The sequence below is a fragment of the Astatotilapia calliptera genome, chromosome 19 (assembly GCF_964374335.1).
Source record: "Astatotilapia calliptera chromosome 19, fAstCal68.1, whole genome shotgun sequence".
Lineage (NCBI taxonomy): Eukaryota > Metazoa > Chordata > Actinopteri > Cichliformes > Cichlidae > Astatotilapia > Astatotilapia calliptera.
Window position 1 is genome coordinate 26,245,467 of NC_137440.1, and position 26,585 is coordinate 26,272,051.

General features: G+C 42.6%; 2 protein-coding genes across 4 annotated transcripts; both read right to left on the minus strand.

Moving 5' to 3' along the window:
* Positions 1 to 13,619: 13,619 nt before the first annotated feature.
* LOC145422581 (cathepsin L-like peptidase) lies at positions 13,620 to 18,991 on the minus strand. Its single transcript, XM_080294100.1, has 8 exons — positions 18,834 to 18,991; positions 18,492 to 18,596; positions 18,159 to 18,301; positions 17,814 to 18,011; positions 17,526 to 17,717; positions 14,590 to 14,755; positions 14,370 to 14,475; positions 13,620 to 14,201 (listed from the first exon to the last, which is right to left on the minus strand). The coding sequence occupies exons 2-8, from the start codon at positions 18,589 to 18,591 to the stop codon at positions 14,102 to 14,104; spliced, it is 1,005 nt and encodes a 334-aa protein (XP_080150226.1). The 5' UTR covers positions 18,592 to 18,596; positions 18,834 to 18,991; the 3' UTR covers positions 13,620 to 14,101.
* Positions 18,992 to 21,788: 2,797 nt separating this feature from the next.
* On the minus strand, positions 21,789 to 25,409 carry LOC145422582 (procathepsin L-like). 3 transcript variants are annotated; one of them, XM_080294103.1, is made up of 9 exons: positions 25,214 to 25,378; positions 24,835 to 24,939; positions 24,454 to 24,596; positions 24,121 to 24,318; positions 23,839 to 24,030; positions 23,339 to 23,504; positions 23,123 to 23,228; positions 22,844 to 22,947; positions 21,789 to 21,977 (listed from the first exon to the last, which is right to left on the minus strand). In XM_080294103.1, exons 2-8 carry the CDS (start codon positions 24,932 to 24,934, stop codon positions 22,848 to 22,850), a joined length of 1,005 nt encoding a protein of 334 aa, XP_080150229.1. In that variant the 5' UTR covers positions 24,935 to 24,939; positions 25,214 to 25,378; the 3' UTR covers positions 21,789 to 21,977; positions 22,844 to 22,847. The 3 variants fall into 3 exon arrangements, with proteins under 3 accessions (XP_080150229.1, XP_080150227.1, XP_080150228.1); XM_080294101.1 differs by lacking the exon at positions 21,789 to 21,977 and adding an exon at positions 22,499 to 22,671 and having other exon boundaries at positions 25,214 to 25,409; XM_080294102.1 differs by lacking the exon at positions 21,789 to 21,977 and adding an exon at positions 22,499 to 22,671 and having other exon boundaries at positions 24,835 to 24,968; positions 25,214 to 25,327.
* Positions 25,410 to 26,585: the final 1,176 nt, after the last annotated feature.

Below are 26,585 nucleotides of genomic sequence, written 5' to 3' on the forward strand. Positions count from 1 at the left end.
ACAGTCTGTGCGGATTAATATAAACAGTCAGTGTGCATTAATATTTGCTCAAAGTAACACAGATGTAATTAAAAGATTATACTGTCAACAGATTCAACAATGGTAAAGGAATAATCAATGATAACTGATTGTGAGAATACAAAATAAAATATCTCCTGCTCACACTCCTCCTCTTTGGCCTTTTGAAAAAAGGCCAACATTTAGAGATATTGTGTCACTCCTCCGTCCAGGCGGCTTCTCGCAACGGCATCATATGTTCCGGACCAGCTGACCCAGCTGAACCAGAAGCTATGGCCCTGCTCACCAGATTACCCAACACCTGCCTCACCAGAGGAATGAGACAACACCCGATCAGCAACAAACCTAGAAAAACTAGAAGAGAAAACATGGCAGAGATAAACAATCCCTTATATTGCCCAAAAACAGATGTGAACCAATCTCCCAGCCTTGAGTTCACGCCTGATTGCTCATGCATGGTTCTAGATAACGTTTTCAAATTTTCCAGCGCCCGCGTGACTGTTCCGTCCGGAGCTGTATTGTTGGGAATAAAGGTGCAACATAAATCTCCGAACATCGCGCACACGCCTCCCTTCTCGGCCAATAACATGTCCAGCGCCATGCGATTTTGGATTCCCATTAACGACGTCGGACCTAATTGTTCTGCAAGACCTTCCACCGCGTCCCTGGTGAGATTAGAGAGTCTCAACACATTATAATGAACATAATTAATGCGATCAACATTTTTATTTGGAGTCACCCACAGAAACACACTTTCAAACCCGGCCGCTATCTGATCAACTAACTTATACTCATCTGGAACTCCTCGGGGAACTCCTATTGAGTCTATCCAGGTTGGCGAGTCCCGTCTTGGATCATACTTGTGGATAGCTCCTGTGGCTCTCCTCCGTCTGGCTGTAGACACATTCGCACCTTGCTGTGGAATTGTCTCTAGCCTACTGCCTATGAGCATCAAAGGTGCAGCTAAGCGCACCAGAGCACACGTTCCCACACTCCCCAAGGGAACCTGCACCAAAAGGGTGTACTCCCCACAATAATAATATAGCCCACCTCTCGCCCAGGTGCCTATAATTGTGCTTGGGTCACTTACATCATTAGTAGTCCTACCTGTAATTGTCCTCTGGCACCAGCTTGGATTAATCCTTCCTAGCCTAAATCTCACTCTGTCTGTAGAAAACTCAAAACATGTATAATTATCTCGTTTTGGTGTGAATGAACCTGGTTGTGTGCGTTTATCAATTGGCGGATATAAACCTGACAAAGTGGTGCAGTTACCTGTGTCCACCGCCTCTCTAGTTAATCTCAACATGCAATTATATCCCCACTCATCCTCTGGATACAGAGGAGCGGGTTCAGTAAACAAATGTGGTCGAGCGGTAGCACAAGCAACACAATCAACCACTTTCTGCTCCTTAGCATTTTGAGCCACCCAATCTAACCAAAGATTCCTATCTCCAAAACCTGTGGCACGCTCTATCAACTCCTGAGGTTTTAACCTAGTATAATCAGTGGCAACAAACCATTTTTCTTCTGGATCCTTGTAAGTTACTGTCTCTACGGGGTCTGTTTGCACCGTGAGATTCAGTGCTGAGTCATTTCCCAGCGGTTTAGACCTGGGATTAAATAAATTCACCCGAATTAACCCGAATGGATCTGTCCCTACTTTATCTACCCCTACCACTAAATAAAACGCACCTCCATCAAACCCAGGTTCAGGGAGTTCACTCCATGGTCCTAGGGAAAGAGTAATAGGGTTATTTGTAACAGAATAATCTCTCTGAATAGCTATTCCTTCAAGGGCCGGTGGCACCGTTGGCTGCCATCCTACCCCTGTCCACGCGACCACATCCTGCCAAGAACACCACTGATCCGTTACATAGGTGTAGATGTCACTATCCCATGATGGGCCCCACACCGACTTAGGGTAACACATCATTGGATGATAACAAACCCACACATTATATGTTCTCCAGCTATTCCCGTCACCCGAGCATTTAATTACCTCACACAAATCGAATGTGAACGCTGTTGTAGATCCATTAACATACCCAAACTCGACTCCGCCACTGGCTTTGAGACACCCATCATCCCCACCTGAACCAACCGCACGCTTGACTTTTTTCGACGATTTGATCGGTTCGGGCTCAGGAGCGGATAGACCTCTGTGTCTGGGCAATTCACCTGTCTGCCAAAAAACAAAGAAACACGTTATAACACTTATTAACCCCAACACCCCCGTTATTTTCCAATTTTCCCACAATTTCATGATGACTGTTCCCAGGCTCGTTTACTTTTACTCTATACTAAAAAGATAAAGTTACAAAAAGAGTATAAGGTTATGAGTATAAAAATATGCGAGTAACATACAAAACTATTACGATTCCTTCAAACTATCAAATGCTTTAGACTAGAGCCCTAGCCTATTTAAGAGCCTGTACTGGATTCCTCCTTGGCGCGTGACGCTCCTCTCCTTTCTCTGCCTCACTCAGGTAGACTACTGAGGAGGACCGTAGCACAGGGGGAACGAGTATTATTCTGGCTCTATGTTCCCTCCTGCGTCGATTGGGTGGAAGCTAGCTCCAACAAACTCTCGTCCGCGACTGCACACTGAGACCAATGGAACCAGGTCTCCCCTTTCCCCTTTAGACGGACAGCACTGGTGGTTCGGGCAATTACTTCGAAAGGTCCGGTCCACCTCGGGTCTCTCCACTTTCGCTTAATGACCTTCAGCCACACCGCCTTGGCATCGGGGATGGACCTGTCCTCCGCTTTCACCCCCTCTCCAACCTGTTGTGTGAAACTAGACACAAGAGCTTTTAATTCTTTCCAACATTCAATATGTTTTCTATTACTTTTTACACTTTCTTCCGCCGGAACTGTTGTCCAAGGACCTGGAAACTGTCGTCCTGTCAACAGCTCATATGGTGTGAAACCTGTGGATTGATTAACACAACATCTTATTATCATCAATGCAACTGGCAGGGCCGCTACCCAATTTAGCCCCGTGTGAGCTGAAATCTTAGCAATTTTATTCTTCAGATTTAGATTCATTCTTTCTACCTTTCCCTGCGACTGGGGGTGATATACTGTGCCAAATCTATGTTGTAACCCCAGCTTCTGTTCTACCTCTGCCAAATCTTTGTTTTTGAAATGAGTCCCATTATCGGACCTAATCCGCTTAGGGAAACCATGCCGGGGGATGTAATGATTGATTAAACACTTAATCACACTTTTTGCATCCTCCCTCTTGGTAGGCCATGCCTCAGGCCAACCCGTCAAAGCATCTACACTTACCAGTAGATATCGAACTCCTCCTGGACCTGGATCAATCATGTCAGTGAAATCAATGACAATCTCTTCACCTGGTCTTTCTGGAATGGGGAACTTACCTGCCTCTGGTTTAATCACTGGCTTCGGATTGTGCTTCCCACAGATCAGACAGGTCCTAGCCTTTTCCTTGATCATATCCTTCAAAAAGGGATGCCACCAATGGCACAGATGTCTCCCCATCTGGGCGACACCTACATGTCCAAGGCCGTGCGCTTCAGCAATCTTCTGTTTTGCCAAGTTGGCTGTCAACACTGGTCGACCGTCAGGTCCTCGCCAGAGACCTCCTTCTTCCCAGGCTCCTCGACTCTTCCAGATCCCCTTCTCTTCTGGGGCAGCCTCCCCTTGGGCCTTCCTGGCCTCCTCTAGCATGTTAACTCCTGATTCTTCTTCCACCGTTATTTGTACCATCTGTCGTGATGTTTTATAACCCGCTGCCTCTTTTGCAGCTCGATCGGCTTCCTGATTTCCTCTGGCCATCAGGCCGGTCCCTGAGGAGTGGCCTTTGCATTTTATGATGCTCACCTCCTCTGGATCTCCCAAGGCCTGCTCAAGTTCCTCCATTTCCTTTTTGTGGCAGATTGGTGCGTTATCTGCTGTCCTGAATCCTGCTCTTCTCCATTGGGCTAGCTCCACATGAGCTGCTCCAAAAGCATAAGCTGAGTCCGTGTAAATGTTGACTCTTTTTCCTTTTGCAAGTCTCAAAGCTCGACTTAGAGCAATTACTTCTGCTCTTTGGGCTGACTGCTGCCCTTCAAGTCTTCCAGCCTCCTTCACTTCAAATGCCGCCCCTTTTCTGCAAACTACCGCGTAGCCTGCTTTTAATCCTTCATTGTCCCTGTAGCAGCATCCATCAGTGAACCAATCTTCAGCTCCTGTCAGAGGTTCTGCTTTCAAGTCTTCTCTTATCTTCTCGTCCACTTCAGCTCTCTTTGCGCAGTCATGAGGTTCTCCTCCTGACTCCATTAAATCTGCCATGTTAATTCCTTCATGTGTGAAAGTCAAGTTAGGAGCATCTAAAACTCTACACACTCTCTGTTGTGTAAGAGGTGTCATGGTGAAGGCTTGTGAGTTAACATATGCCACCACACTGTGGGTGGTCAGCACCTTCAACGGATGGTCCCTCACTATATGTGCTGTCTTTTGTATAATTTTTGACACCCCAATGGCATGCTGAGTGCATCTCGGGTGCCTTGTCTCTAATGAATTCAGCCTAATGCTGACGTACATAAGTACATCTCTTCCTCCCCCTTTTTTCTGAAACAACACCCCATTAGCTATCCCGTGTGTTTCAGAAACATCAAGATAGAAGGGTTGTTCATAATTAGGGATAGCAAGATCAGCCGATCTGGATAAGTCCTGTTTTAATGCAATAAATGCCGACTCCGTGGCCGATGTCCATGGCAGTTCAGCCTTAAGATTTCTGACACCTGCCGTTTTTACCAAATCCCTCAACAGGGCTGTTTTGCCTGCATAATTTGGAATGAAGTGCCGGCTGTATCCTGTTAACCCCAAGAATGAGAGCAACTCCTTAACCGTACGCGGTCTTGGATGTGTCAAAATCTGATCACGATGAGTGTTTAGCAGACCCACTGATTTGTGAGCAATGACACGGCCCAGAAATGTTACTTCTGGTCGGACCAACTGCAACTTTCCTTTACTAACTTTGAAACCGCACTCAGCGAGTCTCTTCAGTATGGTAAGTGAAGCTGCCGTGCATGCCGAAGCAGACGGAGCTGCAATGAGCAAATCATCAACATATTGCACTAGTGAACACCCCTCTGGGAGATGGCATGGCGATAAAGCTTCTTTCAATACTTGGTTGAAAATGCCAGGGGAAAGTGCAAACCCTTGTGGCAACCTTGTGTATCTGTACTGTTGTCCCCCATATGTGAATGAAAAAATGTCCCTCAGAGACTCATGCAATGGGAGACAGAAAAATGCATTCGCTAAATCAATACATGTAAACCACTTCTGATCTGGTGTTAATGCCGTCAAGGCTGTGTATGGGTTTGGGACTGGCACCGTGTCAGTACGTAAAATGGCATTGATGGCTCTTAAGTCATGTGCCATTCTGTACTTTCCTGTCCCATGCTTCTCTACTGGCAAAATAGGAGTATTCCAGTAGGATTGAGAGGGCTCAAGCACCCCTACTTTCAATAACCCCTCAATGGTTTCTGCAATTCCTTCCTCAGCTTCTCTCTTTTGCCTATACTGTGGTTTCCAAATTGGCGTTTCAGACTTCAGCTGGAACAAAACGGGCGAACACGTGGCCTGGCCCACATCCGTAGGCCCTGCTGACCACAAAGTGTCAGGAAGAGTCGCAAGTGCGGCAACTGCATCCGCATGGTCTGTTCTTTCTCTCCCATGAATTCTTGAGATTTGTTGATGCTCCAACATCACTGTGTCCTCTGATTGACAAGTGATACGATAAATTTTGCATTTTGGCGAGTACCAAACGTCTGGAATCTGAGTAGCTTGCCAGCCAGGTTCCTCGAGGGCTCTTTTGACCATCGTCCCCAGCTCCTTCGCCTGATGACTCTCATGGACCGCCAATGTTATATGGGGCACTGAATCAGGTCCCATTTTGAACCAAGGCCGTTGTTCGTCGGTTAATTTTACTGCTGCCGCGACGCCCTCCGGACCGACATAGATGTTTTGAGAACACACATTCCAAGTCTGGCCTTCAAGGTCAGACTGGAACAGGTCCCTGTAAATTTCATCATCATTTCTATCATAATAGAGGGTGACATGGAACGGATCCCTGGGGGGAGAGAAGACGGCCAAGGCCATAATCCAAGGTTTCCACAACTGATATTGTCTTAGTATGCCTTCTTCCACCACACGACCCCAATAGATGTCAGCGGTCGTTTGTTCACAGTCTTTCAGCAAGTACTGGTTCTTTGAAACTGTCCCCAGGCACGGAAACTCTTTTCCTCCTGGAAGTGTAACTGTTAGTCCATCAGCTGAACACATGATGGTGGCCCCCAGTTTAATGAGCAGATCCCTGCCCATCAAGTTCACAGGCACATGGGGAGACACCACATAGCTGTGCTTCAATGTCTGTTTTCCCAGCACCGTCAGGGCTGGATTGGTTGTTGGCAGCGTCATTGGTACCCCAGAAAACCCAACAACACTGACCACATGGTTGGAAAGTGTGGCACTGTTTGGTTTTTGTTTCAGTGTTGAATAGGTAGCCCCAGTGTCCACAAGGAAGGTCATTTCATCTCCTTCCACACTCATCGACAACATAGGATCTGCCACCCCCATGTTGTCTGGTCTCTGTGGGTCCCGTCAGTACAGCTCCTCCTCTCCGCCCCAGTAGCCCAGGGGATACTGAGCCGCTGGCGCCATGCCTGGGTTTGGAGCTTGATGTCCCCTTGTCTGGCCCACTCGGCCTCGAAAAGTTCCCTGTGCCTGGGGTGATGATGAATAACCTGCTTCTTGCTGTCGTGGTGTAGGACAATCACGAATCCAATGTCCTCGTCCTCCACACCTTAGGCATACATTCGGGTCCAGCATAGGTCCCCCCAGACCACGGCCCCTTGGTCCACCTCCCCTTTGGGATCCACCACGTCCCCTCAACGACCTAGTAGCCCCCCAATTCCCCGCGGGTCTTCCTTGCCTTGGGAATTCATTGGCGGGCCATCGGTCATCAGGGTACAGAACCGGATTCAAATCTGGCCAATCAGGCCCCGGATCGCCCCGTGGCTGCGCCACCAGCATCCTCTTAGGTCCATCTTTAGTTTCCTTTTTCTTTTCGCTTTGTTTTTCTCTCGCCTCTGCCAATTTCAATTTCACTAACTGCGCTTGCGCCTCCTCCAGCTCCTGTTTTTTCTTGTTCACCTCGTCTTTCTCCAGCTCAAGTCGATGTATAATGTGCCTCTCCCATTTTGCTGAATCCGCCACCGCAAAATCAGGATTCTTTTGTAAATCTGTTCTTACTCGTTCTGGGAGACCTGCTAATACTGCAGATCGGAACCACGCCCTTGGTTCACCATTCTGCCCAGGATGTTCACCAGTTTGAAGAATCCACTGTTCTTTTGCATGCTCCATAAACTCTCTAGGGGACTGTTCTGGGGTCCAAACAATCCTAGGTGTAGTGCCCATGTTATGAGTCGGATACTTCTCACGCACTGCGTCAGAGAGAGCATTTCGCACCCTTGCATAGGGGACGTCGTTTGGTTGGCATACAGTCCTTGCTATTTCTTCTACATCTGCGAGGCCTCCTCCTCTGAAGGTCCTCCCACCGATAGCTCGGAAATCTCCCAGAGCCAATTCCTCTCCTTCTGTAAGACTTCCTAGTCTCCTCAACCAAGCGGCTCCTCCCTCCGTGATTGGGGGCAGCTGCTTCACCAGAGCCTCAAGATCTCTGATATTGTAGGGGTGGTAGACTGGTTCACCCCTTCCTCCCTTCAATAAAGGCATTGTGAGGGATAATTCCTCCTCTGTGTCACCCTGCCCTTCTTCAGTTGGCAATGCAACAGTCTTCCTCTGGTTCTTCTCAAAGATGGACGGTCTTTTATCTCTTGGTTCCTCCAGAACCCTCCCAGAGCGAAGGGTCGTCCTTCCTGTGGGAGTCTGAAACTTTGGGGCAAATCCCCCCCTTTGCAGGTTTGACACTTCTCTGGATTTTCGTGTGTTGCTTTCTACTGAGGCCGCCAAGTCCTTTTCCAAGGCATAGAGTGTTTGTGCCACGCTACGTGGTGTTGCCACGCCTTCCTCCTCTAATTTTGTCAAGAGGCGTTCCAGCTGTATCACGGCCTCCCGATTGTCAGATTCTTTTCCGAAAACGTGGCCTTGCCACTGTTCCTTCTCGGAATCATCAACCGTTGACCTCTGATTAGTTTTTCGGGTCGCCTTTGATGGCGCCTTCTGATACTGCATTGAAGGTGAGTCTTCCTCTGAAGTCCAGACCTCCTGGGATGGATTTTCCTGGCTGGGCTGTTGCAATGTCACCTGTCCGGTACTTGTAGACGCCACAGGTTGAGCTTCTTCTGTAGCTCTATCTGGGCTAAAAAGAGAGGGAGGAATCAAGATCAACCCCCGTGTAGTAATTCCTTGTGATGTCCCAGCAACTGGGTGCGGCTGACTTACCTCTGATGCAGCTGCCGCTGATTGAGACTGCATTGCTTTCTGTGCAGGTGCCCCTGATTGTGGCTGCACTACTCCTGTATCTGCCTCCACTGTGGCTGGAGCAGATGTCGATGGTGGAGGATTCTCCTGTAAGTTGACAATTCCACCTGTCACTTTTCCTGTTTTTCCTTCGGGCCCCCACATAGTACCACCCTCCAGGGCCACCACTGGACAAATATAAGGTGGGGGTGGGCCACTCAGGAAGTCCTTCAGGCTGGGATATAGCTTTCCCTCAGCCTCAGCTTCCTTCTTTAAGGCTGGCTGGATGTCGTTCACTTCCTCTTGCATCCAGTGGGAAACACCTTGGGAGATAATCATAAGCTTACAATACTTACTTTGTTTTTCCATCATAAGTTTCTTTTCAGCCTTTAATTTTCTCCCCTGGAAACGTCCTAAAGATTCCTCTTCAAGCTCCTTGATTCTCTCTTCACATTTCTCCCCTTGTCGTTGAAAGAGGGAGTGCAGAGGGATTCTGTCCTCCAATGTCTTCTGTTGATTTTCACATAATTCCTTCACTTCTTTTTCTAAATCCTGACACTGACGAGCAATCTCTTTTGAAGACGTCCCTTCAGTCATTTTAATGGCTTTCTTCAATTCCTGTATTTGCTCCTTCAGTGGCTTGTATCTCTTTCCCCCTCCAGGGGTCGCCTTTTCCTCTTCAGCCATTTTGCTTTTTGACCTCACTTACCTTACCAAAATGGCCGGTCTTAGGCTCCTCCCCTAGGGGTTGCCTCGTTGTATTTTCCTTTCGGCAGTCAGAATCTCACAAGCTGGTCAAGCCGAACTTCCGCTAGGCTCCAGCCTGAGAGAGAGAGACCGCCCACAGACACACACACACACACACACTTTAATCCTCCTTTCAAGCTCAAAGCTTGACAAACGTCTAATATAACAGTTTTAAGCACGCAAAGCCAGCGAAAATTCACTCTCACATTCACTTCCCTAACTACAAAGTTTTCACATACAAGAATAATCCAAACAATCTACCATGCACCGTTTTCCCTCCTTATACGAGAGACTCAACCAACTTTTAAAAGCTTTATTTACACAACATCAAATAGAGCACAGATCTCTGCCTTCTCCAGGTAGAGAAAGAAATACGACCCAACTAAAAATCTCCCAACAATCACACAAAGTTCTCAAATTTTGTCAAGATATTTATCCCCGCACTGCTACCTTACTGGAGTTTTACACAAGGGATCATTACTCATGGAATTCTATTAAACCATAATCACATTAGGAAATCACCAACCACAAGACTACAAAGTTTAGTTTATTTAATAACAAAAAAGGGAGAAATAGGGCCGCAGCTGTACACACACACACTCCGCTCGTACTCGCGCGCGTGTGCCCGCTACTGCGCAGCACCACACTCCCCTCCCCTTTCCTTCAGGAGAGATACACACACACTCTCTGTTCCCTGAGAGCGAGAGAAGAGAAAGGCGTTTTCGTTTTTTCACACACTCTGAATCCACACAGAAAAGTTCAACAACACAAGACAGTTTATACAATGTACACTTTTAAATGCACAGACACACGAATAATTTATATACAGTATACACGGGCCCCATAGACGTCATATACCAGAAGAGGTTACTCCTATCTTTTTTGACTAATTTAAAAGCACCTATAGCCCAGGCCTCGCCTTGCTGGTCAATACACACCTCGGGAACGCCCTCCCGATAGCGCTCAAATTCCTAAGAACACCATATGCCAGAACAACTTTATCTCACTTCTCTATTTCTCTACTGGTGTTGCTAAATTTTTGACTAATTTAAAAGCATCTTTCAGCCCAGAGCCTCGCTCTTGCTGATCAATTACCCGTCTCAAGTACGCCGCCTTGACAAACGGTCAAATTACTAAGTTCTAGTACTTTAAAACTGCTTCCCCGCCCGGACACCTGGAACTCCACCAGCTGCGTGAAAGGCAATGAAATCCTGGCTCACGCTTTTGGCTATACTTAAAGTTCACAAGCTCCTGACGTTTAAATAGGAGGCAGCCGGTCCGCGACTCTACCTGCCAATTAATGCAGTAGAAGGCAATCACTCATAGATTACCTGGCCATTAAGGGCGTCCCAAGTGCCCTCGGTAGACCAAACCGAGCTTAACCATAACAACGCGTCCGTTGCATGTGGCGTCTGCCAAAACGCTGAACAACTGCATTCCTAGAGAGCCTAGCTTCTCAGTCCTAAACGAATTTACTTATTTTAAAAGCCTCACTGTGGGTACCCTGCCCTCCAGTTTAATTACCTGAGACCCAAAACCGCGTTTTTGCTACTCAATCAAAACCAAATTAACCCTACACTACCGATTGACTGGCTGGCATTCCCAGTCAACCCACATTTTTAACCTCTTAAACCGTATTTATTTATTTCCACACACCTTAAACCATATTAACTTAAACACATAACTTCTTAACTCAAAATTCACCCCCAAAATGAACAACAATGAATTTAGTCAGACTACTATGCCCTATTTTAAACTCTGCCCTATTTTAAAACTAATTAGTCAAGATCACTATGGACCAACGCCAGAAGCCCAGACTGAGTGAATATTATTTAATTAAATTTAGTTTTAACTTCCAATATAGCGCCTTTGGATAAAAATCAACAGGTGGCACTCACCTTTTCTTATGTCGCCTGGCGTCACTCAGATAGGCTGCTGGCCTTTGCCCCCTTTGTCACCTTCCACGACGAGCTGCAGGTTGCAACTCCCCCCCACCCGGAGTTTCGGCACCAGGTTGTTAAGGTTCGGTCGAGTTAGGGAAGAGAAGAAAGCAAGCCCAAGTCGAAGTAGGTGTCAAAAATAGTGATCTTTATTACACTCTGTGCACAAGAGTGGGAAAAGACAATTTGCAATCGAATCCTCTCGTCAACTGAAGCATCAGTCTCCTTATATTGCCTTTATGACATCACAGTTGGATCTTTACTGGAAATGATCTCAAATGATAACAATTCCCCGCCTATCCCAAAGTTTTCCCTTATATAGACATCAACTGCTACTCTTAAGAGAAAAACAAGTGTGTATTACATTGTGCATTTTGTGAAAGTGTATTTATCAGAAAAACTGTCCTCAGATGACCCTCCTATTATTACTAAGTGTGTAGGTGACCGTGCGTGTGTTACATAAGTGCGTGCATGTAAGCAGAGGCCGGCGTACGTGCAAAATTACACGCAGGCCTGCCAGGGCCCAACAGGACTCGTGGATCTGTATAGTGTGATTGCTCTGCTCTAACGTGCAACAACTTTATATAAACAGTCTGTGCGGATTAATATAAACAGTCAGTGTGCATTAATATTTGCTCAAAGTAACACAGATGTAATTAAAAGATTATACTGTCAACAGATTCAACAATGGTAAAGGAATAATCAATGATAACTGATTGTGAGAATACAAAATAAAATATCTCCTGCTCACAGTCCACATTTCAAACTTTTTGAACAACATAAAATGTTCATTTTGAATTGTTTAAGCCAACTGTATTATGTCTTGTGGTATATATAAAGACACTGAGTTCTTATACATAATAGGTATAAAAACTCAGCTTGTCTTTGAGAAATATTTTTAATTGATTTGTCTGAAAAACTACAAATAAAATAAAGCAACTCAAACAAGCAAGTGGACAGATACTGAATCTACTACATGAAGCACAGTTGTAAATCAAGTTGTTTAATTAACAAGTCGCAACCTGACTTTGACCTTAGATTTGTTTTTGTGAGCAGAAATTCCTTCCTCAGGTGTATGACTCGTGATTATTTCCCATCATCACAAACCGGTTGAGGCAGTCTGACATCAGTCCCAGAGGTTACTTCTGCTGATTTCTTTCTGTTAGGCAACTGTTGGTATACAGCAACACTAGCTGAATGATTTGATTTTCATCTCCAACTGCTATTAGGCAAGATAACAATAGTCATTTGTTATGAAGACCTGTAGAGTCAAAGATTATGATCTGGGATTTTTCCCCCGAACCTTCCCCCCCCCTGATTGGTCCCCTGGCCATGTGATCTTCATTCAAATCCCTCACCAGCAGTTATCCCGGACGAGCCCCCATATGTTACACCCCGGCCTAGGCAACCGGAGTGCAACACGACAAAAGTAAAAATAAAGAAAAAAAAACACACACAAAAACCCCCACTAAAGCTCACCACCAAAATCCCGAAACGAAAGTATCGACAAATCTATTTACAACAAGCGATTTATTTACAACAAAACACCCAACTATTTACAACACGGGGGAGATCGCGACCATGACACACTGAAACACAGGGTTTAAATACCTAGAGGGAGCAATCAGGAAAATGGACAACAAGAGGGAAACACAGCTGGGGCAACTCAGAACTGACGAGACAGGGAAACGTAAACTGAAAAGACTAAGATAACACAGACTTTCAAAGTAAAACAGGAAACACATAACAGTCACGCCAAAAACAACACACTGACAACACCGAAACGTAACAACAGATAGAGCTGTTTTTTGTTTTTAATTCCCCCTCTTTTTCTGTGTTTGTATTCTACATAATTGATATAACCTGAGTACATTCATTAGAATCAAAATATGGAATGAAATAACATTTATATTTCCTTGCACTAATATCATTTTACTGCATCAATTGAACCAACTGCAGCAGCACAATTCTCTTTTATTACATAAAAAAATACTCAAAAGATATACTTTTTGCTTTCTTATTTTGAAGAAGTTTCAGAACCTGTAAAGAAGTTAAATCAGTACTTCAGCTTTTACCAGTATTTTTTAACAGAAGTATCCGTACTTCTGCCTAATGGTGAAAACAGCATTGGCAGTTGTGGTGGGGCATGGTCCGTGACATGGCTGCGGGGGAGGCTGACATACCTGAGGTCAATCAGCTCATCACGCCTCCCCTATATTAAACATGTCGGGACCTGAGGTTGTTGTTGTGTGTAGGACGCAGCTGAAAAGCTGTGAAAAAGACATGAGTTGAAGAAACGACAACTGAATAAAGAAGCGTGCTGGAAAGTGCAAGTATGTGGTCGGGTCCGTCATTCCTCTCACAATAGTTTATCTAACTAAAAACCATGATTGCAAATCCTATCAGGATTGATCTCTGACTTGTGCTAACTTTTGTTACAAAAAGGAATGGATGAAGGTGCATTACTCAGCCTTTTTGCAAGCTACTGCTTTATTACAGGGCACAAATACAAAATAAAACAAATACATTATATTTCTCATGGTGGCTGTACAGGAAAAGCCAGGGACGGATCACCAGTCAACTTTTTTCTTTGGGGAACACAGAAGTATAAAAAAAAAAATAGAAATCCCACTGGTGCTGAGCATAGTGGACTGATCAACAGACCAAAGTTTAAATGCTAAAAAACACTTCTTGGTTATTAAGCCATACACTACCAACACAGTGAAATAAACACAATTACTTTTATTAAATGTCAATGTGAAACAATTTGTTTATTTATTTATTTATTTATGTTTCATGTATTTGCAGTCTTTATGATGTTATTTAATTAAACACTAATGCAACAAAAAGAGAGCCTGTTGACACCGTAAACAAAATGACATTTAGTTACGTAACTTGGCAAAAAAATAAAAATAAAATAAAGTAAAAATGAGGATGAGTTTCTTCCGACCTCTTCAGACCAGAGGGTAGCTTGCTGCACTAGCAATCCCACACTGGTTGGATTTGTTCCTGCTCATCTTAATGTATCCTTTCTCCCCCCATCCAACACCAGCACTACAGGAAGAAAGAAATTAAAAACATTTAACAGCTAAAAATGGGCTGTGTTCACACTAATAGTTCAATAACATGTAGAGACATGATGATCCGATTGTTAAGCCATAAAAAAGATGTCTTTATATATCTGTGTATCAAATATAAATTTAAATATAAGTAGGTATTTACCTGTTCTTGACCAGCCAATAGTCAAGTCCATTTTCAGTACCATAACCCACAGCCAGCACAGCATGGTCCAACATTGTGCTGCTGCAGTCGGGCTCATCATAAACACCTGCAAACACATGCCAATTAGACTGACAGGTGTAAAGAACAAAACTATTCCCATTTATTTTTTAATTTGAAGATAATTTTCTTGATACTTTCAATTGTGTTTCAATGTCTGTACCTGATTCATAGAACTGAAAAGATGGATGAAAAGCATCAATTGCCACTGATATTGGTCCGATGGTAGCCACAGCTTCTTTCAGGGTTTCTTCATTAGCTGGTTGCACATCAACATAGCCAGTGCATGTAGCACCAGTAGATTTAGGATTGTAACGGCATTTTCCATCCTAATACGGAGAAAGATGTTAAAATTTCTTGCATTGATTGCAACATATTAGCAAACACAGTATATAAAAAATACTGTGATGTTGAAAATGGATTTATAAAGAAGTCAGTAAAGCAGCCAATACTGTCGGGTTTATGCGACTTGAACCTACAGTATGTTTTGGAAGTACTGTAAACTGCTTCAAGCACTTTCATGCTTGATAACACTGTCTAAACGAGCCGATTTGCACCCCGATTCATATATTTATCAATAATAATAATGAAGCTTATGCGTATGTTCTATAAGGAAGATCTGTAGTCACACATCTGTCTACTTCCCAGGTGTTGGCATCTAATCTAAGCTTTGCATCACTTCCACTCTCACTTCTGCTGTCAAGCTTATTGTGACATGACTGGTCCGGTCCAATCATATTTCTACCAGCCTTCTTCACTCCGCATACTGTAAATTTCACTGGCATCTGTCGTTTTACTTTGCAGATGCCTTCATGCACCACACCTTCTCCACATGACCACCTCTCACTCATCACTGGCTTCATTCAAGCCTCCATCTTCATCGCCACCACCAATGTCTAGATTCCAAGGGGTGTCCTGTTCTAATCCCTATCACCTCTACGATTCTGGTCTGCTTTGATGGGCCATCAGAGTCTAACAGCCAAATAACTGAATTCTGTATATCAATAAATGATGTTCAGTTCCGTCTAATAATCTTTCCTTATTGAAATAATAATAATAACTTTATTTATTTATTCAGTTTTCAAAACACAGAGTTACAAAGGGCTTCACAGTTCAAATAAAAGGTGCACGTTGAAGACAAGTGTGCGTGTTAAAACATACAGACACATAAACAGTCACATGGTCAGTCATACCGACAGACCTTCATTCCTACATACACATATACATACTTGTATCGTTTCAAACTATGGCCAAAATTGAAGGGGAATGGATTAAGGAAACACTAACCAATAGAAATGAGTTTTCAGCATTCGCTTCAAACAAATAACCAACCTAATTGATTGAGGAAGGCTGGTCCAGAATTTGGGCAGTAAAACCTCAAAAGCACAATCACCTCTCCAGAGAGAGGGAGGTTAGACAATCAGAGAGGCTGGCTGCATTGATAAGGTGCTAGAAGCTCAGCTAAATACACAGGAGCCTGTCCACGTAGAGCCTTTTATGTTAATAACAGAATTTTAAAGTGGATTCTGAATTTTATTCGAAGCCAGTGAAGGGATGCAAGGATAGGTGTAATATGTTACTGACAGCTAGTTTTAGTTGGCAGCCTTGCAGCTGTGTTCTTAACTAATTGGAGACTAGTTAAGGAGGACTGAGAAATGCATGTGAAAAGTGTTAAAGTTGTAAATTAGAGTGCATACTAAAAGTTCAAAATGATTGACTGGCAGTAAAGGTTGGAGTTTCACAATATTTTTCAGATGAAGGAAACAAAACTGGGTAACCTTTTAGATATGAGTTTTGAAATTCAAGTGATGATCAAAAGTGACACCGAGGGTTTTAGCAGATGATTTGAAATGTTTGGCAAGGGGGCTAATGTACTGACTATCGTCCTTAGTGGGCTGAGCACTAGAACCTCAGTTTCAGGACTGAGATATTAGGATATTTGAATATCCTAATTAGTTAAGGCACAGAAAAATCCATTGTGGGAGGAGGGGCTACTGAGGTTGTTGGGCTTGACAGAAAAATATGTGTCATCTGCATAGAAGTGAATGAAGATTCCTTTAAAACCATTGTTTAGCTGGCCCAGGGGTAACATATATAAAGAAGCACTGGGGCAGGTGCAGATGAGGACATGCATTGATTTATATGAATTCTGAATTATCTGTTTGATAAGTATGATGAAAACCATTTGAGAGCAGTACCAGAGATGACAACGCATTTGTGGAGGCTGCTAATAAGGGTAGCATGTTCAACAATATCAAAAGCTGTTGAGCAGGACATTTATCTGAATGTATTAGAATATCATCAGTAATTTTCACTAAAGCTATTAAGCTATAAGATCGTGAAGGACCTCAGCCATCCCAACAACAGACTGTTCTCTCTGTTGAGGTCAGGAAAGCGATTCCGCTCCCTGAAGACCAACACAGAGAGACTGAGGAGGAGCTTCTTCCCGCAGGCGATACGGTCTCTCAATCACACCACCACACAGTACTGACCCACACATATGGTTCTTACACACACACTGGACTTTCTGGACATTGTTTTTGCACACATTGTTTTTTTGCACAACACTGGTCACTATATTCTTCATTTCCGGTTAATACTTGTACAGCTGCTGTTATTGTGTATATATTTATTTATATTTAGATTTCTTCATACATTCTTATATAGTTCTATATTGTGTATTTTGTTGTACAGTTATTTTATTTTCAACTTTAATTTATATATTTTATCTTATTCCTTCCCAGTTAAATTTACCCTTCATTCTAATTTGTGTTGTACAGTTATTTCATTTTTAACCTTAATTTATATTTTATTCCTTCTTAGTTAAATTTACCCTTTTTAATTTTTCATATTTATTTCCTATCTTATTCATAGCCTTTTCCTTTTTTGTTTTCTTTAGGTCACGAGCAGTTGTCCAAGCATTTCACTACATATCGTACTGTGTATGACTGTGTACGTGACAAATAAAATTTGAATTTGAATTTGAATTTAAGCTGATGATAGTGAGATGGCAAAGTGCTGAGGCTTGTATAAATTCAAAGATCATGATTTAAAAGGAATCAGGTGTGACATGTTTTTGACATATTGCAGTCTATTTACCTCGGCCTCATAAGGGTAGGACTCCTCAGTGTCAATCCCTCCAGCTGCTTGGATGTACTGGAAAGCAGAATCCATCAGGCCTCCATTGCAGCCATGGTTGCCAAACTCTCCAGAGCAGTCGACCAACTGCTGCTTACTCAGAGACACCAGCTTTCCTGTTTTCCTGAAGTGCTGACCCTCCAGTGAGCCAGTCTGAAAAAACAAAAAGAGTGAGTTTGAAACCAGACCACAGCTGAGCAAAGTTTGCCATGTTACAAAAATAAAGAACAGAAAGTTATTTCTACTTACTGCACTGAAGGCCCAGCAGGAGCCACATTGCATTTGATTCTCGACATCGGTGACATATCCCTTATCTCTCCAGTCAACAGTGTCGGGTAGATCAGTACCTTCACGTAGTCGGAAGAAGGTAGAGCCGCGGCGAGGTAGAGAAGAATTGAAAGAGTGAAGGCAGCCCCGGGAAACCAGTCGTTTGTACTCTTCATTTTCCTGAGAAGAGGAACAGAGTTCATGGGGTTTTTATTTAAAAGTTTCTATGCATTCTTACATGCATATATGCATTACAAAAAAAAGTCTTTGTGAAATTGTAAATGGTGAGGAGTAAAATCTGAATGACACGTCTTTTTTTGCACATACCATATCAGCAAATTGGGTCATCCCAAGGCGGTAGGACTTCAAACCCTGGTCTGCCAAGATGTTGTGCACTAGCACATGTTTGCGGTTGTTGAGCCAGATCTGCTTCCTTTGAGCCTCATCTGATTCAGAGTCATATGACTTATCTACCAGTTGGAAAAGGAAATAGTGAAAACAGAACAAAAGAAAATACATTGGTAATGAATGTAAGAAATAATCTGCTACGAAATTTCCCTTTTTACACAATTTTAACATATTAGGGTGAGCTCACATTTCTTTCCAAGTCTTCCCAAGGATCAACAGAAACAAAAAGACTAAAAGAGTCTGCTGTCTCACCAAACTTGAGTTTCCAGGCGTGAAACTCCAGATCTTCCAGAGAGATGCTGGCACAGCTGGATACAGCCAGAACAGCAGCAACAACAAGCAGCAACTTCATCTTGACTGAACACAAGCAGAAAAAGACACAGATGTTTTTCAGTTTTAAAATGTTTTCTATCATAATATCTTCTGTCACTTTCATAGAATCACAGTATCTACTCTGCCCATTTTCTTTGAGTTTTGTATTTCACCTTCCAATTCTTCCTCAAATGAATGATTCTCAGGTTTTTTTCCATCAGCATGTTACTGAAAAGTGTATTTACACTCATCTATGTGTCTATCAGTGCTGTAGCTGCTTACCTGTCTCAGTGTCCGCTATAGACGAACCACTTGTGACTGATGTACGTCTGTGTCAGAGACGAGTTCCTCTATAGCTGACTACAGTTATAACTGCTGTATTCCAGTCAAGTCAGGACAGAAGTGTGCAAACAAAGCAAAAGAATGTAATGCACTGAAACATAAAAAGGTGGAGCTTAGCATTAAGAGTCAACACAATTTGTTTGGCAGTGTTCCAAAGAGGAAGTGTGACTTTTTTACCCGCCCCCACAGTTGTTCACTGGAGGTTCACTGGTTGAGTAACATTCATGAAAGTCAGCATTTAGTCTTCTTTGGTCTTCAATAGTTTTTGCAAATCTCTTAGCTGTGTTTGGAATTATGGAAAAAAACAGTCCCAGACCTAAATTTTGCTGTTTCTCTCTCCTGCTGGTCTATGTACAAACAATATTTTCACTCAGTTGCTAAAAAGCCATATAAGCAGCCAATATCTGAGTCCACATTTAGCTTGTCATTGAGCAATATTCTCAGCCATCTTCGAGTGTCTGAAAATCAATGAATAAGATAAAGTAAAACAATGCAAGCAAATCCCCTCTCACAAATTTATAGTTAAACACAAGGGTATGTAAACAGAATCTACAACATGGAACACAATTAATCTGCAATCTTAATAATAAAGTTGTTTATTTAACAAACCAGATAAGGCCAGGTGGTTGACTGGAGCTCATAGAGAAAAATCTAAAGAACTGAAGCAGATAAATGTGTAACTATACTTTAAGTGTCTGTGTAGATTCTCAGTTATCCAGGTGTTGGTAGTATTGATCTCTTGAAATGAATTGTCAGAATTGAGGAAGGGTGATCTGGTGGAGGAATATTGATATCAGTCAGCATTTCTTATGAGAGAAATATGTGAGGTTTTCAAATATTACAGGCAACTGTTGTTGTTTTGATGGCACTTTTATTTTTTGTGTTACATGCTGTTGAAATGTCAATTCAATGAGTAACCACACTTCAAAACCAAGCACTCCTTGAGCTGGTCCAAAGGTCTGTAGTGAAGAAGCGGAGAGCTGGAGCTCGGCACTCCCTGGTGTTTCATTTTTCCTGTGAGATCTGAACTGTTTCAAAAAGTCTACGCACCTTCATGTAGCGGGTGGCTAAACCTTTTTAACATGTATGTATCGCACCACACTGTAGACTACCCTAGATGTATAGGAAAAGGCTATATGCTGGCCAAAAACATTCCCTCAGTCAGTTCTCCTTTTTGCAGAACTGCAATCATCAGTACTCAGCAGCGATGTGGCAGTGTCATGGTGTGGCTGAAAGCGAAAGGTGACAAATGCAAATACACTACCCCACTGCAAAATCTCCAGTGTTCAATTGACACTAGAAAAGTGTTTTTATGTGTCCACTCTTTTGAGTGTTAAATTAACACTGACAGTGTTATATTTTAACAGTAACTTAGTCAGTGTTAAAGATTAACAGTGACTAACGTTAGCAGTGTTGATTTTCTAACACTGAAAAATTACTAGCATTTTTATTTATTTTCCAATTGACCACTGGAGATTTTGCAGTTCACTAGCACGCAGATACTAGACGCGTCACACCACTCTGGACTCGAGCAGCAAGGTCAAGTTCACTAAATTAATAAACTTGAGTTGTTATAATGCTTATAAAACTTTAGCTCTATATCAAGGTTTATTTAACTTGTACATTCTTTTCTCTGTCCTTAACTTCATTTAATTAATGAATCTGAGATAAACTCCAGACTAAGAAAGAGTCCAGTCCGTTAGTCGAACCTCTGCTACAGGAGGAACAATACAGTTCTCGTCCTGGTCATGGAACACCGGACCAGCTCTTTATCCTCTTAAGGATACTTGCAGGTGCATGGGAGTTTGCCCAACCAAGTCTACATGTGCTTTTTGGACTCGAAGGCATTCGACCATGTCCCTCGGAGTGTCCTGTGGGAGGTGCTTCAGGAGTATGGGGTGTCTTGCCCATTGCTACGGGCCATTCGATTCTTGTACAACCATTGCAGGAGCTTGGTCCACATAGCTGACAATAAGTCAGACTCGTTTCCGGTGGGTGAGGGAGTCTGCCAGGGCTTCCCTTTGTCACCGATCCTGTTTGTAATTTTTATGGACTTTCTAGGCCTAGCCAAGTGGCGGAAGGCTTTCACTTGGGTGGTCTCAGAATCTCATCTCTGCTTTTTGCAGATGATGTGGATCTGTTGGCTTCAACAGGCGATGGCCTCCAGCTCGCACTGGGACAGTTCACAGAGTGTGAAGAGGTGGGAATGAGAATCAGCACCTCCATGTCTGAGGCCATGGTCCTCAGCCAGAAAAGGGTGGAGTGCCCACTCTGGGTCAGGGACGAGTTCCTGCTCCAAGTGGAGGAGTTTAAGTATATTGGGGTCTTGTTCACGAGTGACGGGAAAAGGGAGTGTAATAGAAAATTTTATTATTTACATTTAAAGTATTAAAGTGCTTATGCATATGCTTAGTTGTGACATTGTAGCTGACTGTTCAGTGAAAGTTTCTAAAACTAAATGAACTTATTTCAGCCACAGCAGCTGGAGAAGACAACTCCCTTTACAGGCACTAATAACGCCAAGGGCACAAAACAGCATACCTATTGTTCCATTAGGTTTCATAGCGAGGCTCGTGATGTGTGTGGTATGATCGGTTTGTAACTTCCTCCCTCTTCCTTGGAATGCATAAAGGAGTGAGAGCACCACTTGTGGTCAGCCAAGTAGCTTAGAGTCTGCAGAAGTTTTTTTTTACACACACAATGAAAATGTGTTCATAATCGAGTTGGCGCTCCGTATTTTGAGGGTAAAGAGCTTCGTTCAAGCGTTACTGTCTGGATTGATATATTGCCGGATGACGTAGAGTGCAGAGGGTTTTTTTTTGCAGCATGCTTACACATACACATGATGATGATGATGATGATGATAATAATAATAATAATAAGAAGAAGAAGAAGAAGAAGAAGAATATATTTTATTTAAAAGCACCCAGACAAGCTGGAGGAGGTGGAAGGGGAAAGGGAGGTCTGGGCTCCCTTTCCCCTGCTGCCCCTGCGACCCGGCCCCGGATAAGCGGAAGAAGACGGCTGGATGGATGGAGATACATTTTCACCAACTACAGAATGTCCAAGAAAGTAAAGCTGTTTCTGAAAAGATAAAGCAAGAAATGTTATTTAAAATAAAAAAAGATCAAAACAAGATCAAAGACAGGAGAAACCAGAGAGGAGAATGTAATTTTTTGCTTCTAAACACTATGGATGCAGCCTGTATAAAGGGGATGATCTGATTGTTATGGTTTTCTCTCTAAGTCCACGGGATGTTTACTGATTTGGCTATTTGGAAGTATATAAATATATCTGAATTAACTTGAACAGTATGTTACAGAACAGTGTGAGTGCAATGAAGGCCCACCAGGAGCCACACTGTTTCTGAGGAGGAGCTGGTGCTGTGGTGTCCATGAGCTGATGCTGGATGGCATGTGATCAGTTGGTTAGCTGAGCTGTATGCTAGATTAAGGCTACCAGACTTCACACACTTTCTGTATGATTTAAAATTGTGTGGTGGGACAAAAAAAAATCCCACTGAGGTTGAATATCTCTGTCTGGATAAACCACTGAATGGTTACAAAGCCAAACACCCCCAACAAAGAGAAACGCACAAACAAATGTTTAAATCACTGTGAAATATTTTATTTATTTATATTTATTTACAATTTTTATATAAGTTTCTATTAAACATAAACCAGGGCAAAGGGTGACTCTTTACCCTAAAAAAAATGAAATAATAAAAATAAAATTAATGTTGATTACATGCCACTGATCTCCGCCTCACTGAGGAAACCTGCAAATGTAATCAATCAGTCAATAAACTGTGGGATGCACAAATATTTTTATATTAATCTGTGCACATGATCATAGGTTTGATATGTTTAAAAGGAATTGTTAATGAAATTGTTAAAAAAAAAAAATCTTAGTAGAGCTAGAAAGAAAAAGTAGTTTAAGTTTCTTCTGACCTCTTCAGACCAGAGGGTAGCTTGCTGCAGTAGCAATCCCACACTGGTTGGATTTGTTCCTGCTCATCTTAATGTATCCCTTGTCTCCCCATTCAAGACCCCAGCTGCAGAAAGAAACAAATTAATAAACATTTAGCAGATTAATATGTAACTGAATGAAGAGACATATTAATCTACATGTATAAGATGCCTTTATTCAGTTGTGTATCAGCCCTCAGTAACTATTAGAAGAAGTCAAGAACATGAATTAAAATATGAGCATCACATGAAATCATTTACCTGTTCTTGACCAGCCAGTAGTCATTTCCGTCCTCAGTACCATAACCCACAGCCAGCACACCATGGTCCAACTCTGAGCTGCTGCACTGGGGCTCATTGTACACTCCTAGAAATACATATAATTTAGACTGAGAGGTTTAAAAATCAATAAGCAAATCTTCACATTTCTTTCTCTATATAAGATTTTTATTTGGCTCTTTCAAAACAGTGTTTTACCTGATTCGTAGAATTGGAATGACATCTGAGAAGCATCAATGGCTACAGAAACGGGTCCGATGGTGGCCACAGCCTCTTTCAGGGCGTCTTCATCGCCTTGACTCACATCAGTATAGCCGGTGGATGTGGCTCCAATATTATCAGGATTATAACGGCATTTTCCATTCTAGTCGAGAGAAAAATATGCAAATTATTCACTCACACATTTTCCAAGTATATTGCAAAGATATAAGAGATCAGAGCATTTACCAAGTACTATAGTTTTAAATATAGATTTAAAACTAGTCAATAAACTGGACTTGAACAGATTTGCTGAGCCACTAGATATATAGTGTTTTTCCACAAGGTGGCAGTAAAGTACACCAGTTGCTTGCAAGTCTATCATGAATAATTGTCTTTTCATCTCCAACTCTGTCATTTGTCAAGATAATGACAGTCAAGTGATGAACAATAACATTATAACATTATAATAAGCACATTATTCTGCACTCTTTTATTACCTCGGCCTCATAAGGGTAGGACTCCTCAGTGTCAATCCCTCCATTTGCTTGGATGTACTGGAAGGCGTAGTCCATCAGCCCTCCCATGCAGCCCTCATTGCCATAGTCTCCCGAGCAGTCGACCAGCTGCTGCTCGCTCAGAGACACCAGCTTTCCTGTCTTCCTGAAGTGCTGACCCTCCAGTGAGCCAGTCTGCAACAAGCGTCAGTCAGTTTGAAGCCAACAGTCGAGCAAAGTTTCCTGCTTTACAATAATAGAGAAGACTACGTTATATGTACTCACTGCACTGAAGGCCCAGCAGGAACCACACTGCTTCTGATCCTTGACATCAGTGACATATCCCTTATCTCTCCAGTCAACAGTGTCGGGCAGATCAGTACCTTCAGGTAGTGTGAAGAAGGTAGAGCCACGGCGAGGCAGAGAAGCATTGAAGGAGTGAAGGCAGCCCTGGGAAATCACTCGCTTGTACTCTTCATTTTCCTGATGAAGAAGAACATAATTCTGGGCTTATTGGGTTGTTATCCAAAATGCTATTCTCTGTGTCGTTCTCTGCTAATTGCAGTGAAAAATGCTGATGACCTACACATAAAAACCTAAACAGACATACAAACATACCATGTCAGCAAAGTAGGTCATGCCGAGGCGGTAGGACTTCAAACCCTGGTCTGCCAAGATGTTGTGTACAAGCACAAATTTGCGGTTGTTGAGCCAGATCTGCCTCCGGTGAGCCTCCTCTGATGGAGAGTGGTAGGATCTTTCTGCCATTTTGAAAAAACAATTGTCAGAAAGAGAATGAAGGAACCAGGATGAATCCTTAAATATTAACAATCTAATTTCCAGTAAGAGATTTTCCTTTATTCTAGTCTTATAATGTTTTACAAGCATGTGAGCGTGAGCAAGGCCAAATTTAAGGGTTCCTTTAAGACCACGAAACATGATGAATATCATTTGACAAAAAGCTCAAACAAATAGGAGAGGAAGAGTCTGCTGTCTCACCAAACTTGAGTTTCCAGGCATGAAACTCCAGATCTTCCAGAGAGATGCTGGCACAGCTGGCCACAGCCAGAACAGCAGCAACAACAAGCAGCAACTTCATCTTGACTGGACACAAGCAGAAAAAGACACAGATCCTGTGTGGTGTGCAGAAAACCAGACAGCTTGTTTCTGATGCCTGTCACATCAGCTTTAAAATACTCTCTATCGTGATGTTGGATGTCACTTCCACACTACCACAGTATCCGCTCTACGTCCTGGTTTCTTTAACTTTCTGTTTCATCTCTCCTTTCTATTCTTTCTCAAATGAATGACTCTTTCATCATTCTGTCACTAAAAAGTGTAGTCCGTGTGTGCAGTAGTCTGTGCTGTAGCTACTCACCTGGCTCGATGTCAGTGTACGTGCTGAAGACTGAGGTAGAAGCACCTGTGGGTGTTGTAGAGCTGTCTGAGGAGTTCTTATATAGCCAGCTACAGTTATGACTACAGTATTCCAGTCAGGTGGCTGTCAGCAGGTCACAAAAAATATGGCACATGAAAGTCAATCACTGAAACAGACAAAGGTGGAGTTATACATTAAGAGGAGGATCGCACGATGACACTGTTTTGAGGAAATATTTTAGTCAACCTCAGCAAAAACACTGAATGTTACTGTCATGAATCCTGTTTACTGCTTTTTTCTTTGGTTTTATGGGTGTTTTTGAGGGCATGATCAGTTTTGGTTTAGTCTTATGGATTCACGTTCAACAAACACCATATGTCTGTATGTGTTATTGTAATCTGTTTCCCACCACAAAGAGATGGGAAGTCTCCAAAACGAACAACAGCAGAACAAAAACAAAGCAGACATACAGAAACAACACAGCGTGTGTGCTAATGTGTCATCCACCTGCGAGCTGAAACCTTAAGAAGAAACAGATTACATCATTCTGGAAAATATGCAAAATCCTCATAGAGGTGCTTTTATTTCTTGAAATTGTAGGTGGCACCTCAGCTAACACCCACTCAGTGAATGTTGTTTAATGAGTTACATGAATGATCAGGATTTATTTGAAGTGTTACCCCATCTTTTTTCTTCTTTAAGAAACTGAAATGATGTATTGTCTTCATATGTACGCATATAACCTCTCTCAGACTGATTAAAGTCTCTAAATTTTCCCACAAATATGGATTTTCTGTCCCCTTTTTAACTCATGATTTTTTCCTCATCACCCCATACCAGTAGAGGCAGTCTGACATCACTGACTGAGTGTAGTTCTGTTGAAGATTTCTTCCTGATAACAGGTAGGCATCCAGGCAACTGCTGGCACACAGCTGAAAGAGTTTATTTGCATTTCCAACTTTGCTATTTAGGGAAATAACAATAGTCAGTTGTTACAAAGACCTGTAAAGTCAAAGATTGTGATTGGGGATTTTTCTCTATGGATGGATGGATGAGATAAACTTTTTTGGTTATTTGGAAGTACATAAATATATCTGAATTAACTTGAACAGTATGTTACAGAACAGTGTGAGTGCACTGAAGGCCCACCAGGAGCCACACTGTTTCTGAGGAGGAGCTGGTGCTGTGGTGTCCATGAGCTGATGTTGGATGGCATGTGATCAGTTGGTTAGCTGAGCTGTTTGCTAGATTAAGGCTACCAGACTTCACACACTACCTAAAAATTCTTCCTTGCTTGCTTACACTTCATTCCTATACGTTTACATTTGCCAGTCAAATCATCTTTCACTTTTGCATCTTTATTTTTTAGTGC

Bases quoted from the DNA above. Each gene is read 5' to 3' on its own strand.
- LOC145422581 (XM_080294100.1), bottom strand. From the start codon at position 18,591: ATGAAGTTGCTGCTTGTTGTTGCTGCTGTTCTGGCTGTATCCAGCTGT. The intron at 14,756-17,525 runs GTAAATAGACTG...TCTCCGTATTAG, and splicing joins CCTACCCTTATGAGGCCGAG to GATGGAAAATGCCGTTACAA. The intron at 14,202-14,369 runs GTAAATACCTAC...TTCTTCCTGTAG, and splicing joins TATTGGCTGGTCAAGAACAG to TGCTGGTGTTGGATGGGGGG.
- LOC145422582 (XM_080294103.1), bottom strand. From the start codon at position 24,934: ATGAAGTTGCTGCTTGTTGTTGCTGCTGTTCTGGCTGTGGCCAGCTGT. The intron at 24,597-24,834 runs GTGAGACAGCAG...TCAAAATGGCAG, and splicing joins TGCCTGGAAACTCAAGTTTG to AAAGATCCTACCACTCTCCA. The intron at 22,948-23,122 runs GTAAATGATTTC...TTCTTTCTGCAG, and splicing joins TACTGGCTGGTCAAGAACAG to CTGGGGTCTTGAATGGGGAG.